We start from the raw sequence: 14,521 nt of genomic DNA, 5'->3' as shown, positions 1-14,521 counted from the left end.
TCAATCTTAGGTAAACCAAATAAGGAAGGTGGGGTTGTTTTGTTCATTCTTTGGCACTACTCTCTCTTTTTGCTATCAATAATTAACATGAACCACTCATGTTTATCACGGCGAAGCTCATCATCAACCCCTTCCACCATATCTATATGAACCCATCTCTCAACTAAACCATCTTCATCTCTTTCTCTATTACCATGGCGCATTCACCAACAAAGCTTGCATTCCTTAGCTTAGTTTCTCTACTAGTTTTGGGGTTGCTCACCAAGTTCTTGTTCATCTCCTTAAACATCCTTTTAATCACTCTTTCCATTGCTTTTGACTTTGCTATCATACTCTTCTCCAATTCCTCCAACACTCCTCCTGGTCCTCTCCCTATCCCTATCTTCGGGAACTGGCTCCAAGTCGGGAACGACCTCAACCATCGTGTTCTTGCGTCGTTAGCGCAAAAATATGGCTCGGTGTTCCGACTCAAACTCGGCTACAAGAATCTAGTCGTGGTGTCTGATGTTGAGCTTGCTAGACAAGTTCTTCATGCTCAAGGTGTGGAGTTTGGCTCTCGTCCTCGGAATGTCGTCTTCGACGTTTTCACTAGTAATGGACAAGATATGGTGTTTACGATTTATGGTGAGCATTGGCGTAAAATGCGTAGAATCATGACACAACCACTTTTTACGAACAATGTTGTGCATACCTATAGTGGTACGTGGGAGGAAGAAATGGATTTGGTTGTTCGTGATCTTAAGAATAACTCGAAGGTGAGATCCGAAGGGTTAGTCATAAGAAAGCCGTTGCAATTGATGATGTACAATATCATGTATCGAATGATGTTTGATTCGAAGTTTGAATCTCAAGACGATCCTTTATACATTGAGGTGACTCGATTGAACTCGGAAAGAATGCGATTGGCACAAAGTTCGGAATATAATTATGGAGATTTCATTCCTTTCCTCAAACCCTTTTTGAGGGGTTACTTGAACAAGTGCAAGGAGTTGAGAAATGAGAGGTTGGCATTTTTCAAAGTTAACTATGTTGAGAAAAGAAGGTACGTAGTATTGTCATCTTTGAACTTTTTAATCCTAAAGTAATGCATAATACAACACTTACGAAAAATAGGTGTGATATCCCACATTGTTTGGGGAGGAGAACAAAACATCTTTTATAAGGGTGTGGAAACCTCTCTCTAGTAGATGCATTTAAAAAATCTTGAGGGGAAGCCCGAAAGAGGAAGCCAAAGAGGACAATATTTGCTAGCGATGTGCCTAAGCCGTTACAAATGGTATCAGAGCTAGACACCGAACGATGTGCCAGCGATGAGGTTGTTCCCCGAAGGGGGTAGACAGGAGGTGGTGTGCCAGTAGGGACATTGGGCCCTGAAGGGGGTGGATTTGGTGGGGTCCCACATTGATTAGAGAAATGAATGAGTGCCAGCGATGAGGTTGTTCCCCGAAGGGGGTAGACAGGAGGTGGTGTGCCAGTAGGGACATTGGGCCCTGAAGGGGGTGGATTTGGTGGGGTCCCACATTGATTAGAGAAATGAATGAGTGCCAGCGAGGACACTGGGCCCTGAAGAGGGGTGGATTGGGATATCTCACATTGGTTGGGAGGAGAACGAAACACCCTTTATAAAGGTGTGGAAACCTCCCCTCGGGGGTAGAGGGGAGGATAACGAAATACCCTTTATAAGGGCGTGGAAACCTCTCCCTTGGGGGTAGACACGAGGCGATGTGCTAGTAAGGACGTTGGGCCCCGAAGGGGGGGTGGATTTGGTGGGTGTCCCACATCGATCGGAAAAAGGAACGAGTGTCAGCGAGGACGTTGGGCCCTAAAAGGGGGTGGATTGTGATATCCCACATTGATTAAGGAGGAGAACGAAACACCCTTTATAAGGGTGTGGAAACCTCTCCTAGGCCATTACAATATGTGATCACTAGAACTAGTTCAAGCAACTAAATATTTTTTTCATTTTGACAGAAAAATTATGGAAGCTAACGGAGACGAGCACAAAACAAGTTGCGCCATAGATCATATTATAAACGCTCAACTAAAAGGAGAAATTAGTGAAGAAAATGTTCTATACATCATAGAAAACATCAACGTTGCAGCAATACAGACAACACTTCGATCAATGGAGTGGGCAATAGTCGAGTTGGTGAACCATCCAACCGTTCAGCAAAAAATTCGAGACGAACTCTCAACAGTCTTAAAAGAAATGAAAGTCACACCATCGAACTTACATGAGTTACCCTATCTACAAGCCGTAGTGAAAGAGACATTGAGACTACGCATACCGGTACCATTATTAGTACCACATATGAACTTAAAAGAAGCCAAGCTTGGAGGCTACACAATTCCAAAGGAGTCTAAGGTGATGGTGAATGCATGGTGGTTGGGCAATAACCCGGCATGGTGGAAAAATCCAGAAGAGTTCAGGCCAGAGAGGTTCCTTCAAGAAGAAAGTAGCACAGAAGTTACAGTAGGAGGTAACGTCGACTTTCGACTCGTACCATTTGGCGTCGGAAGGAGAAGTTGCCCCGGGATCGTTGTGGCAATGCCAATCTTGGGAATGTTCATTGCTAAGTTGGTAACCAATTTTGAAATGAAGCCTCCAAATGGGATGGAGAAGATTGATGTGCAAGAAAAAGGAGGGCCATTTAGTTTGTATATTGCGAACCCGTCGACCGTGGCATTCGAACCTATAAGTGTTTAGTCGGGTCAAACCGACCACAAGATAATAATAATAAATAAATAAATAGAACAAAATACTTGTTCCTCGAGAAGTATCATTGTCCATTTGCGCCTACATCTCACTCTTTCGAGTTTTGTATAACTCGAGCATAATGCAACCCTTTTCTAAATGCAACATTGTTTGGTTAACTTTATAAGAAATGTTTCGTTCCCTTTACCTTTGGAAGGAATGCACGTCTACTAGGGAAATGTCTCCACACCTTTATAAAAAATGTTTCGTTCCCTCACCTTTATAAGGAATGCACGTCTACTTGGGAGAGGTTCACATCTCACTCTTTCGAGTTTTGTATAACTTGAGCATAATGCGACCCTTTTCTAAATGCAACATCGATGGGTTAACTTTATAAGAAATGTTTCATTCCTTTCACCTTTAGAAGGAATGGACGTCTACTAGGGAAAGGTTTCCACACCTTTATAAGAAATGTTTCGTTCCCTCACCTTTATAAGGAATACACGTCTACTAGGGAGATGTTCACATCTCTCTCTTTTAAGTTTTGTATAACTCGAGCATAATGCAACCCTTTTCAAAATGCAACATCGCTTGGTTAACTTTATAAGAAATGTTTCATTCCCTTCACCTTTAGAAGGAATGGACGTCTACTAGGGAAAGGTTTCCAAACCTTTATAAGGAATGTTTCATTCCCTCACCTTTATAAGGAATGCACGTCTACTAGGGAGAGGTTTCCACACTTTTATAAAAAATGCTTCGTTACTCTCTCCAACCGATGTAGGATCTCCCCAACATTCTCACTGGCACACCGCTTGGTGTCTGACTCTGATACCATTTGTAACAGCCAAAACCCACCACTAGTAAATATTGTCTACTTTGGCCTGGTATATATCGCCATTAGCCTCACGATTTTAAAATGTGTCTATTAGAGAGACGTTTCTACACTTCTATAAGGAATGCATCACTTCCCTCTCCAACCGACGTGGGATCTCACAAAATTAGAAGACCTCTTAAAAAACGAATCAAATGATCGAAGCTCAAGACATGATCCTCGTAGAAAAAAAATTGCATATAAGCCATTTCTCATTAGACTAGGAAAGAAAACCTGCACATCTTTTCTAATTTACAAGCAAAATCTAAGGATACAAAGTTTCATACTTTTGCTAGCTAAACTACATCACAATAATACAACAACATTACGGCGTGGCAAACAAGATCAGCTCTTGTTACAACAATGGCAACGCTATCATAAACTATATAATATCACATCGGTGAATAATATACCACCTTCCATGACAAGACAACTCCAACCCATATGAACCTTCACTTTTCTCTCCACTTCAACTTCTTCTCAACTATGCTTCTAAAGTTGTCTTAGGCTAAGAGTTTCAAGAAAATTTAACCAGACAATGACTAAGCTATTGCTGAGTGAGTGTTGGTTGCCTATAATATCTCCTCCATTGCTAACAGGAAATCGTGGCCGTAGTGATATATGAAGCTATGAACTTTGAGCTAAGAGTTATAAGAATCAGTTACCAATAGAAGGGAATGTCAGCGTTTAGGCTGTGTTTAAGCGTTTCCACCATCTGAGCTACTGCAGGCTTGGTTAGGTAGGACACCGTTGCCAAAATCTCCATCCAAGCTCATTTGTTGGACTTCTTGTGGGGAGAGGATCTTGATGCTTCGTACGCAGTTCACAAAGTCCCTGAAAGTTTGAACAAGGATAATGATTATGAGCTTGTAAGAATAAGTTCGGAGGGAGTCTAATATTGGCTAATTAAGGAGGATGATCGTGAGTTTATAAGTAAGGAATACATCTCTATTGGTATGAGGCCTTTTGGGGAAACCAAAAGCAAAACACGAGAGCTTATGCTCAAAGTGGACAGTATTATACCATTGTGGAGAGTCGTGATTCCTAACACTATGAAATGGAGACTGTGAGATCCCACATCGATTGGGGAGGAGAACTAGACATTTTTATATGGGTGTGGAAACTTCTCCCTAGTAGACGAGTTTTAAAAATCTTGAGAGGAAGCCCAAAAGAAAAAGGCTAAAGAGGACAATATCTACTACGGTGGGCTTGGGCTGTTATAGATTTCCTGATTCTATTTGTTCATGAGATGACTCTTTAAAAGCTGTAAGCAAGTAGCTAGCATTGATGTGAGATCCCACGTCGGTTGAGGAGGAGAACGAAACATTCTTTTATAAGGGTGTGGAAACCTCTCCCTTACAGACGTGTTTTAAAAATCATGAAGGGAAGTCAGGAAGGAAAAGCCTAAAGAGGACAATATCTGCTAACGGTGGGCACGGGCGGTTACAAATTTACTCATTCTATTTATTCATGAGATGACTCTTTAGGAGCTGTAAGCAAGTAGCTAGCACTAATGTGAGATCCCACATTGGTCAAGAAGAAGAACGAAATATTCTTTATAAGGGTGTGAAAATCTCTTCCTAGCAGACGCGTTTTAAAAACCTTGAGGGGAAGCCCAAAAGGAAAAACCCAAAAAGGACAATATCTATACTAGCGGTGGGCTTGGGCTGTTACACAGACATTTATAACGAAAGATGCAAATAAAAGACTTACTCCCAAGGGTCGTCGCCTACGAGTAAAACATCGTTTTCATGATCCACATAAACAAGTTTCCAGCCTATCTTTTGCCTGTCTTCCAATTGCCCCTCGATACCGAACCGACGGGCAAGATCTTGTTTAAGCTCATCGTAGCCCGAGTAGCGAGTAATATCAATAGATCTCCCAACAGCTCCACGTTTGTACACCTTCAATAATCAAAACAAGCAAGTTAGACAACATGGAGAATCAAAAAGGAAATGACATCGGCATTTTATATGTACCTTGGTATAGGTTCGCATACGTTGAAAAGGAGGTGGAGGGGCCCATTGGTTTCTATTTAAGAAGGAACTGTCGTTTATAGTTGAATCCATGGAGTTGAATGTCATGTCTGGAATACCAAATGATTGTGAAACTATAGAAGAAGAGATTTCCTGTTGAGGATCTTTCTGTGCGTCATATGTGGCAAGCATGTCTCCAGAAGAGAAATTATTGGAGAAATCCTTCCCCAACCCTCCAATGCCTTTGTTCATCAAAGGATCTGAATTTAAATGTGCTACCAATTGTCCATCAACATTAGTCCCATAAGGAATGTTATGAAGATCCGTTGGTGGCTCCAAATCCTGTGAACCATCTCTAAACAACATAGGCTGTGAGTTGAAAGACATTATATTATTCTGCTGCAGCTGAGCATCATTCTGAGAAAGACAAGCCGACGTTGTCGACGACGACGTGTCTAAGAACTCAGTCTGTGGAACAGCACCGGTCAAGAAGGTTTGTTGTGTCAAAACTCCATGGCTTTGATTCTTGGAGATATTCAGTGAAGGTTTAACAGCAGCCTTGTGTGGTATGTTTTTAACCAAGTTGGCATTTGGTGATATGCTATCCAAGGTGTTGGTACTGAATATTGTAGCAGCAGATTGAGCAACATCGTCGACTAATCCGGTGGTTCGATGTAGGCGTCCGTTCGTTACAGGTTGAACCAAACTTGGACAGTTGTTTGTGGAAGGAGATGTGGAGCATGATGGTATGTCATCAGTGATTCCAGATTGACCTGCCCCTGCTGCTCCTGTTATTACACTACTAGTAGCTGCAGAGAACTGATTGTTATGTCCCATTGGCCTAGACATATCATGAGGCTGTTGCTGTAACTGCGGAAATTTTGGCTGCAAATGCTGATTCGAGCTATGGCTCTTTGGTGCCTGCTGTGCTGATGGAGGAGGGCCTGCAGCTGGGGCAGAGTGAGGTACATCCATCGTTTGGTTAGTCGACATGGATATCGAAAAGCTCTGCTGTTCCGGGAGTTCGGCAAGTTGAGCAGGCTGAAGAACAGACTGCTGAGCCAAAAGTGATTGCTGCTGTTGCTGAAACTTTTGCAACATCTGCATTTGAATCTGATTATCAGACATTTGCAACGGATGATTCGACTGATCCGGGATCGGTGGCTGGTTCATATTCTGCTGTTGATTCTGCCCCAAAAGTTGCTGATGCTGCTGCATTAGCATGTTCTGAGGGAGGCTTCTTTGAAGCTGCTGGTTTTGCAAAGAGGTTTGCTGCTGTAAGATCCCATTAGCATGAGGCTGCTGCATTATTTGAGACTGAATCTGGCTCGTGACGACATTCTGCCGTGTCTGCTGAGAGATATCATCGAACTGTTGCGGTGGCTGTACGACGGATGCCATTGAGTTCATAGTCGACGGTATCTTAGGTAGCTGATCTAACTGTTGAGCTTGAGGAAGTAGCCTTTGTGCATTGAACTGTATGTTATTCGATTGAGGATTTTGTGCATTCGACATGCCAAGTTGTCGAGAAATATCGACTCCACCGAGGTTTGGAAGCATAGATCCAGAAAATGAATGCATATAATTTGGCTGCATATTAGAGAGTGAAGGGTTTTGCATATTCATCCATTGAACTAAGTTTAGGCCGGGATATCCCTGCGGATCTTTCATGCAGAAATCATCACCAAACATTGTTCTTTTAAATATGCTATCCAAATCAGAGGAGTCATCATCTGCAAGTGAAAATATGGGTCAGATATGGATCATCTAGTTCATGAAGAGTACTAATATCCCTTTTAACCAGCTTTGTAATGATGTTACTAAGTGATGTACCTGGCATTCCTGGTTGTCTTGGACGTTTTGATCTAAAGAAAGGAGGTGGGCAAATGAAAAAGGGAGCAATAACCGGTTCAATCTCCCATATCGAGACTCGGTTTCGTCGTTCTCCTCCTGTCGACTCATCCCACCCGACCTAATCAAGGATACACTATGCATTAGAAATGCCCCAAACTGTGTAGGTAATCATTTTTAAAGGATGCAAAGATGGGGAACAAAGTGGATATCAAACCTGTAGATTACGCCATTGTGAGCCCTTCCATCTGACAGGATCAAGATCACTTATACCTGTGATAGTGCCCATATACCTGCAGAGAAGATGATTTTCAATGCAAGAACTGAAACATATTATGATAAACCAAAGAGGAGTATTGAGCCTATAACATAAATCCACTTCTGCTTTAGATGCAATTAAAAGCAAAAACATTTCTTGATTCATGAAAAATTTATTTCTCAAAAGTTTTTTAGTTTTTTGGCAAATGATCACAAACAGATACAAATCAGTGTATATCATCAATGTTGCTGTGAGATTCCACGTCGGTTGGAGAGGAGAACGAAACGTTCTATTCTTTATAAATGTGTGGAACTTTTCCCTAGTAGATGCGTTTCGGAACCTCGAAAGGGAAAGCCCAAAGAGGACAATATCTACTAGCGGTGGGCTTGTACTGTTACAAATGGTATCAGGGCCAGACACCGGGCGATGTATCAATGAGGAGGCTGAACCCCAAAAGGGGTGGACACCAGGCAGTGTGTCAGCAAGGACGCTGGGCCACGAAGGGGAGTGGATTGGGGGGTCCCACGTCGATTGGAGAGGGGTACAAGTGCCAGCAAGAACGCTGAGCCTCAAAGGGGGGTGGATTGTGAGATCCCACATCGGTTGGAGCGGGGAACAAAGCATTCTTTATAAGGGTGTGGAAACCTTTCCCTAATAGACGCGTTTTAAAACCTTGAAGGGAAGCCCGAAAGAAAAAGCCCAAAGAGAACAATATCAGCTAGCGGTGGGTTTCGGCTGTTACATTCATCATCTCAATAAGTTTGTTTATTCTCTTTTTCAGTATAATATTTCATCTAAAACCGGAAAATCCATTACATCTACCTTCTCGTTCCAGACTCTTCAGTCTCGAACATCATTCGGAAGCGCATACCGAGCGATATTTGGTTCGCAGACACCGCCTTGTAGTATTTGGCTAGAGGAATGACAAATTCTGAAGGACTTGCCCTGCATTACAAGGAAAGTGCATTTGAATACTCAGACTACTTTAATTCATAAGGAAACACCAATAAAAGATGCAACTGACACGAACCTTGGGTTGTAAAAGACAGTAAAAGGGCTGTTGTTTGCAGCAGCATGGGCGGCAGCTGCAAGAATACCAATGTGCATACTATCACTCGACAAAACCGATGACGACAAGTTTGTCGGTTGCCTATTCGCTCGCCTAATGCCCAATAGAAGCTGTTGTTTTTCATCTCTGTTCAAGACCAAACTATGTAAGTTAATGATCATAGACATGGACTTTTTTCCGACAAGTAACACCAAGACATGTCATTACCTTATGAACAAAACTGAATCACCAGCTAGAAGTCTCTTGCCACTAACAAATAAGCTCCATCCGGTTGTCAGCAAATGTCGTTTCGGTTGACCTGTAATGACGAAAAAGGAGGCAAACCAATGCTTAGAAAACGATTCGAGGACGTTTCCGTACAAGATATAAGCTCGAACACATGCTTCGAAATGATTAGTCAACGTTATGTACCTCGGTATATGTGACGGAAAGTCCATACAGTATCATGTAGATCCTTAGCAACAAGCTCTTGTGCAGGTGGTTGCATTGAGAAATCCTAGCAAGGGCATAAACAGTATTACACTTTGAGATTGACATAAAAGAAGATGAATAACATGGCAAAAATAAGCAAAAAGGTTGCTCACAAGAGGGGGGAAGATCTTGTCAGCAGCACGGCGTGGCACGGAGAACCCCCCATGAGTGCTTGTGTCACTTGCAGTCAATGTTTTACAGAAGAACTCTGGTTGAGGCTTGTTAGACTTGAGAGCTAGATCAGATCTCAGCAATGCATCCTTGTCAAACTGCAAAGTAAGACGTCAAGAAAGTGAGTTTGTATTACCAATTCAGTACTATTTACTTCTTTTTTTGCTTTTACTTCATATCCGTGAATGTCCAAGCCTATTTGTGCATACCTCGATTATTTTAATGAGATAACTGCTTGACCCTACCTATAACGGCCCAAGTCCACCGCTAGCAAATATTGTCCTCCTTAGACTTCCCTTCAAGGTTTTTAAAACACGTCTGCTAGGGAGAGAGTTACACACCCTTATAAAGAATGCTTTGTTTTCCTCCCCAACTTATGTGGGACCCCCCAATCCACCCCCTTCGTGGCCCAGCGTCCTTGCTAGCACACTACCTCACCCCCTTCGTTCTCCTCCCCAACTTATTTGAGACCCCCCAATCCACCCCTTCGAGGCCCAGCGTCTTTGCTAGCACACTACCTCACCCCCTTTGTTCTCCTCCCCAACCTATGTGGGGCCCCCCAATCCACCCCACTTCGAGACCCAGTGTCCTTGCTAGAACATTGTCTCACCCCCTTCGAGGCTCAACCTCCTCACTGGCACATCATTTAATGTTCGACTCTAATACCATTTGTGACGCCCCAAGCCCTGGCTCTGATACCATTTGTAAAAGCCCCCAATCCACCCCCTTTGTGGCCCAATGTCCTTGCTAGCATACTGCCTCACCCCCTTCGTTCTCCTCCCCAACTTATGTGAGACCCCCGAATCCATCCCCTTCGAGACCTAGCATCTTTGCTAGCACACTACCTCACCCCCTTCGTTCTCCTCCCCAACCTATGTGGGCCCCCCAATCCACCCCACTTCGAGACCCAGTATCCTTGCTAGAACATTGTCTCACCCCCTTCAGGGATCAACCTCCTCATTGGCACATCATCTAGTGTTCGGCTCTGATACCATTTGTAACGGTCCAAGCTCACCACTAGGGGCTTTCTCTTTCAGGCTTCCTCTCAAGGTTTTTAAAACGCATCTACTAGGGAGAGATTTTCACACTTTTATAAAGAACGCTTCGTTCTCCTCCCAACCCTCCCAAACGAATGTGGGATCTCACACTACCATATTTTGTTGCCTGGCAACTCATAGGGCATTAAATTCAAGGTAGGAGGTAGGAGGGTGGGTAACTATGACTTGACTCCATTCTCTCCCGCTCCTGACCTTTATTGACCACTAGGCCAACCCATGACGATTCTAAACATTATGTACTTTCTCCCTGTTTGTAGATAACTAAAGTATCAAATGCTCCACCCCACTAATCCCTAAGGCGACCTGCTCGCCCTCGATCTCTAGTAGCAGAGGTTCGAACTCGGGACCTAATCCTCACCAACAGAGCAACCCCATGAAGCCATCAAAAACATGAAAATTGACAGAATGAAAATCTTGCAAGAAAACAGAGTTAGGTGCTTACAGAAGGAACTGGTTGTAGTGTCATTTGAGCATATACTTCATCAGTTTCTGGGTCAGCCTACAAATATCAAAGAACAAAGTTCAACAAAACAGAAACAAACCCACAAATTTAAACGCACCAGAAACCAAGACAGTGGCTGCATCCATACATGTAATGTTACATTATGAAGCAGACATAGTAACTTAGAAGGAAGATTAGGATAGTTTGGGATTTGAGCATCCACATCTTTCTTTAAAGATGCTGCAACCTGAAATTACAAATTTCACCAATTAGTTGCCAAATATTTACTCAAGAAATTAATGTAAAATATAGAAATAATTAAATAATAAAAAAAATTAAGCTAAAAAATATTTTTTTAATATAAAAGAAAAATAATTTTTAAAAATAGAACTGGGAAAAAAAAAGACAAAAATAATTTTAATAAATGAAGCTAAGGAAGGACATAAGGCATTAATTAATCCCATGTGTAAAATTAAAGTTAAAAATTCCAATGGTTAAATGAAGGATATAATAATAAAATAATAAAATTAAAAATTTTAAAAAGTAATAAAAGTAACATACAAAAACGGCGCATAATAGCAAAATAATGGCGGAGTGTGAAAGAAAAAGGGGGAAAAGAGAGAGGCGGCGCCGCCGCAGCGGCAGACCTGTTCGCTGTGGCCCTGAGGGAAATACACTACGTGGTAACCGGCCGGCGGTAGGTTCACCAGTGGACCGGCGCACGCTTGCCATAACTCCGGATTTATGATCTTCCTCTCCAATCCACCTGCAATTCACCATCTGTCAGTCGCGCATTCACTGTTTTACGGTATGTCAGATACAGAATCGATTATTTTGGTTTTTTAGTTATTCTGTTTGTTCTAGGGAAAAACGAGGGGGAATTAATGGAATTGTTGAGGTTTTTGGAGGATTTTGTAAGAAATTGGTGGTTTAATCGTTACTAGAATTGTAGTTTGTAGATTTGTTAGAGTTTGATTGGAATTAAGGTGGAGAGAGGATCTAGGGCAGTTCTTGAAGGTTTCTGAAGAGAAATCGCTGATCTCTATGGATTTTCGGACTGTAACGAGTAAATTTCTTTAGACTTCGATCTAAATTAAGTTCGAGTTCAGGAAGGTTTCCAAAAATAAAATGCCAATCTCTGATTATACGAACTGTATCGAGTAATTTTGGCGAGAGTTCGACTGAAATTAAGCTCGATGAACAATTTACGGAACTTCTTGAAGGATTCGGAAAAAAAAAAAAAAAAAAATCAAAATCTCTCAGGTTCATCTAATCGTAACGAGCAAGTTTCCGAGAGTTCAATTGAAAAATGAACTTACGGAAGTTTTGGAAAACGAAAAAGCTCATAATCGCTCTGAAATCGAAGAGATTAAGCTCGAAATTGAACGGAGGAGGAAGAGTGTGATTTTGTTTGTTTGAGAGAGATAAAGATAGAGAGTACCTTCGCAGGAATTAGGCGCGGCGGCGGAGGAGGCGACACCGTTCGCCGGCGTCTTCATTGTTCTCCGCCGTACTTAGGGCTCCTCAAGCGATTGAATAGTTGTTAAAAAAAAATCCAAATCCAAACCGCAAAATCTCACTGGTTCATATTCTCCAACGAAAAGGAAATCTCCAGTAGCGTAAAGAAAAACACAACAGATCGAAGAACCAAAAAGTTGTGGAGAAAGTCAGCTTTAATCACACACACACACTGCAACCAACCGGATCAGCTCCCGAAAAAAACACCAAAACACAAAGCCCAAAGAGAAACAAAAGAAAGAGGAAAGTGCCTCAAATTTTCACAGAAAGAGGTCAAGAACAGTAAAACTCTCCGGCAATGGATTCCGGCAAAGTAGCCGGAAAATGAAATCTGAAAAAACAAAGAGGAGACAAAGAAGAAAAGGAAGGATTTGGTTATGGTATGTGCTTAGTAACAGAGAGACCAAATGCTGAAGCAGTGTTCCCTATCTTCCCCTACAATGAAACACCACAGAGCTTGCTTTCTCCTTCCCAATGTCAAACCAGAGAGAGAGAGAGAGAGCAAAAAACACACTTTTTCGTTTTCTCTCTCCTCCAAATTAAATCAACACTTTCTCTCTCAACTGCTTTTTTTCTTTGTTTATGTCTCTATTCTTCAGCTTGCTTTCCTTCTGGGTCCTTGAAAATGGCAATCTTTTTTTTTTTTTTTTTTTTTTTTTTTTTTTTTTTTTGTAAGATTCACACCTTAATCATGGTTAATCTTTTGTTCAAGAACTGTTTGCTTAATTCCCAAAATGCCCTTCCATCATAATCAACCAGCCCACTAGGAAAAAATTTAAAAATTAAAATTAATAAGACAGCATCATGTGCTAATTTTTGCCCATTTTCTTGACTATCACTATCTGCAACTGCCTCATCCGCTACCAGATATTGTCTTTTTTGGGCTTTCTCTTTCGAGCTTACCCTCAAGGGTGTTTTGTTCTCCTCCCCAACTAATGTGGGACATCACAATCCACCCCCTTCAGAGCCAGCGCCGTCGTTGGTACTCTTTCCTTCCCTGATATTGTTCTTTTTAGGCTTTACCTTTCTGGCTTACCCTCAAGGGTGTTTTGTTCTCTTCCCCAACCAATGTGGGACATCACAATCCACCTCCCCCCCCCCCCCCCCCTTCGGGGCCCAACGTCCTTACTGGCACACCCGTCTCGTGTCTACCCCCTTTGGGGAACAACCTCCTCACTGGCACATAGTCTGGCTCTGATACCATTTGTAACAACCTAGATCCACCGCAAATATTGTCCTCTTTGGGCTTTCCCTTGCTCGCACATAATCTGGCTCTGATATCATTTGTAACGGCCTAAATCCACCTTTAGTAGATATTGTCCTCTTTCGGCTTTCTCTTTTCTACTTCCCCTCGAGGCTTTAAAACGTGTCTGCTAGGGGAAGGTTTACATAGCCTTATAAAAGGTGTTTTGTTCTTCTTCACAACCAATGTTGGACATCACAATCCACACCTCCCTTCAGAGCCCAGCGTCCTTACTAGGACATTGTCTCGTGTCTACCCCCTTTGGGGAACAGCCTCCTCGTTGGCACATAGTCCGGTGTTTGGCTCTGATACCATTTGTAACAACTCAAATTCACTGGCAGACATCGTCCTCCTTGGGTTTTTTTTTAGGCTTTCCCTCAGGGCTTTAAAATGCATCTACGGGAAGGTTTTCATACCCTTATATTTTGTTATCCTCCCCAACCAAGGTGTGACATCACACTATCTCCAGGTTATTAATCACTAACCCCGTCTTTCCTACCTTTTATCATCCGTTTTCTTCTTTTGATTTTATTTCGTCTTAATTTTTTTTTTTTTTTTATTCTTTGACTATGGCTTAGTTATATCATCTCAAATAAATACGGGTTGAATGATCTATTTTGATTCGGTACTTTTTGGCCTTGAATTCTTCAAATTCAACCCAAAAAGTTGGAATATTTTTCTTTTAAGAGATCATTCGATAATAGGAGTCTTCATGTGATTCGATGATTGGATTAGTTCGGACTATTCAACCCAAACTATAAAGGTTGACTCGGGTTATATTTTTTTCTGTTTGAGTGAGGTTGAATTTTTTTAAAACAGAAAAATTCAATTCAATTTGCATGTTTACATTTCTTTTTGGTCACGTTGACCAAGCAAACTCGAAACTAGGGTTACAAC

The 14,521-nt window shown here is 42.0% G+C and overlaps 2 protein-coding genes across 2 annotated transcripts; one reads left to right on the top strand and one right to left on the bottom strand.

Moving 5' to 3' along the window:
* The first annotated feature begins 163 nt into the window (after positions 1-163).
* Positions 164-2,874, top strand: LOC111798236 (cytochrome P450 CYP73A100). The gene is made up of 2 exons (XM_023681263.2): positions 164-1,042; positions 1,972-2,874. The coding sequence occupies exons 1-2, from the start codon at positions 195-197 to the stop codon at positions 2,705-2,707; spliced, it is 1,584 nt and encodes a 527-aa protein (XP_023537031.2). The 5' UTR covers positions 164-194; the 3' UTR covers positions 2,708-2,874.
* An 875-nt stretch (positions 2,875-3,749) lies between these two features.
* Positions 3,750-13,017, bottom strand: LOC111798449 (auxin response factor 19). Its single transcript, XM_023681601.2, has 14 exons — positions 12,305-13,017; positions 11,511-11,629; positions 11,012-11,110; positions 10,864-10,920; positions 9,306-9,461; positions 9,133-9,217; positions 8,929-9,019; positions 8,683-8,847; positions 8,475-8,597; positions 7,611-7,686; positions 7,376-7,514; positions 5,546-7,275; positions 5,280-5,470; positions 3,750-4,400 (listed from the first exon to the last, which is right to left on the bottom strand). Exons 1-14 carry the CDS (start codon positions 12,360-12,362, stop codon positions 4,265-4,267), a joined length of 3,225 nt encoding a protein of 1,074 aa, XP_023537369.2. The 5' UTR covers positions 12,363-13,017; the 3' UTR covers positions 3,750-4,264.
* Between the last annotated feature and the right edge of the window lie 1,504 nt (positions 13,018-14,521).

The sequence above is a fragment of the Cucurbita pepo genome, chromosome 7, assembly GCF_057944985.1.
Source record: "Cucurbita pepo subsp. pepo isolate OVF chromosome 7, ASM5794498v1, whole genome shotgun sequence".
NCBI lineage: Eukaryota > Viridiplantae > Streptophyta > Magnoliopsida > Cucurbitales > Cucurbitaceae > Cucurbita > Cucurbita pepo.
This window is presented reverse-complemented; position numbering and strand designations above follow the sequence as displayed.

Excerpts from the sequence above, each read along its gene's own strand:
- LOC111798449 (XM_023681601.2), bottom strand. The coding sequence starts at position 12,362 with ATGAAGACGCCGGCGAACGGTGTCGCCTCCTCCGCCGCCGCGCCTAAT. Across the intron at positions 7,276-7,375 it reads AAGACAACCAGGAATGCCAG|ATGATGACTCCTCTGATTTG; the intron begins GTACATCACTTA and ends TTTCACTTGCAG. Across the intron at positions 4,401-5,279 it reads GTAGGCGACGACCCTTGGGA|GGACTTTGTGAACTGCGTAC; the intron begins GTAAGTCTTTTA and ends TCAAACTTTCAG.
- LOC111798236 (XM_023681263.2), top strand. The coding sequence starts at position 195 with ATGGCGCATTCACCAACAAAGCTTGCATTCCTTAGCTTAGTTTCTCTA. Across the intron at positions 1,043-1,971 it reads AACTATGTTGAGAAAAGAAG|AAAAATTATGGAAGCTAACG; the intron begins GTACGTAGTATT and ends TCATTTTGACAG.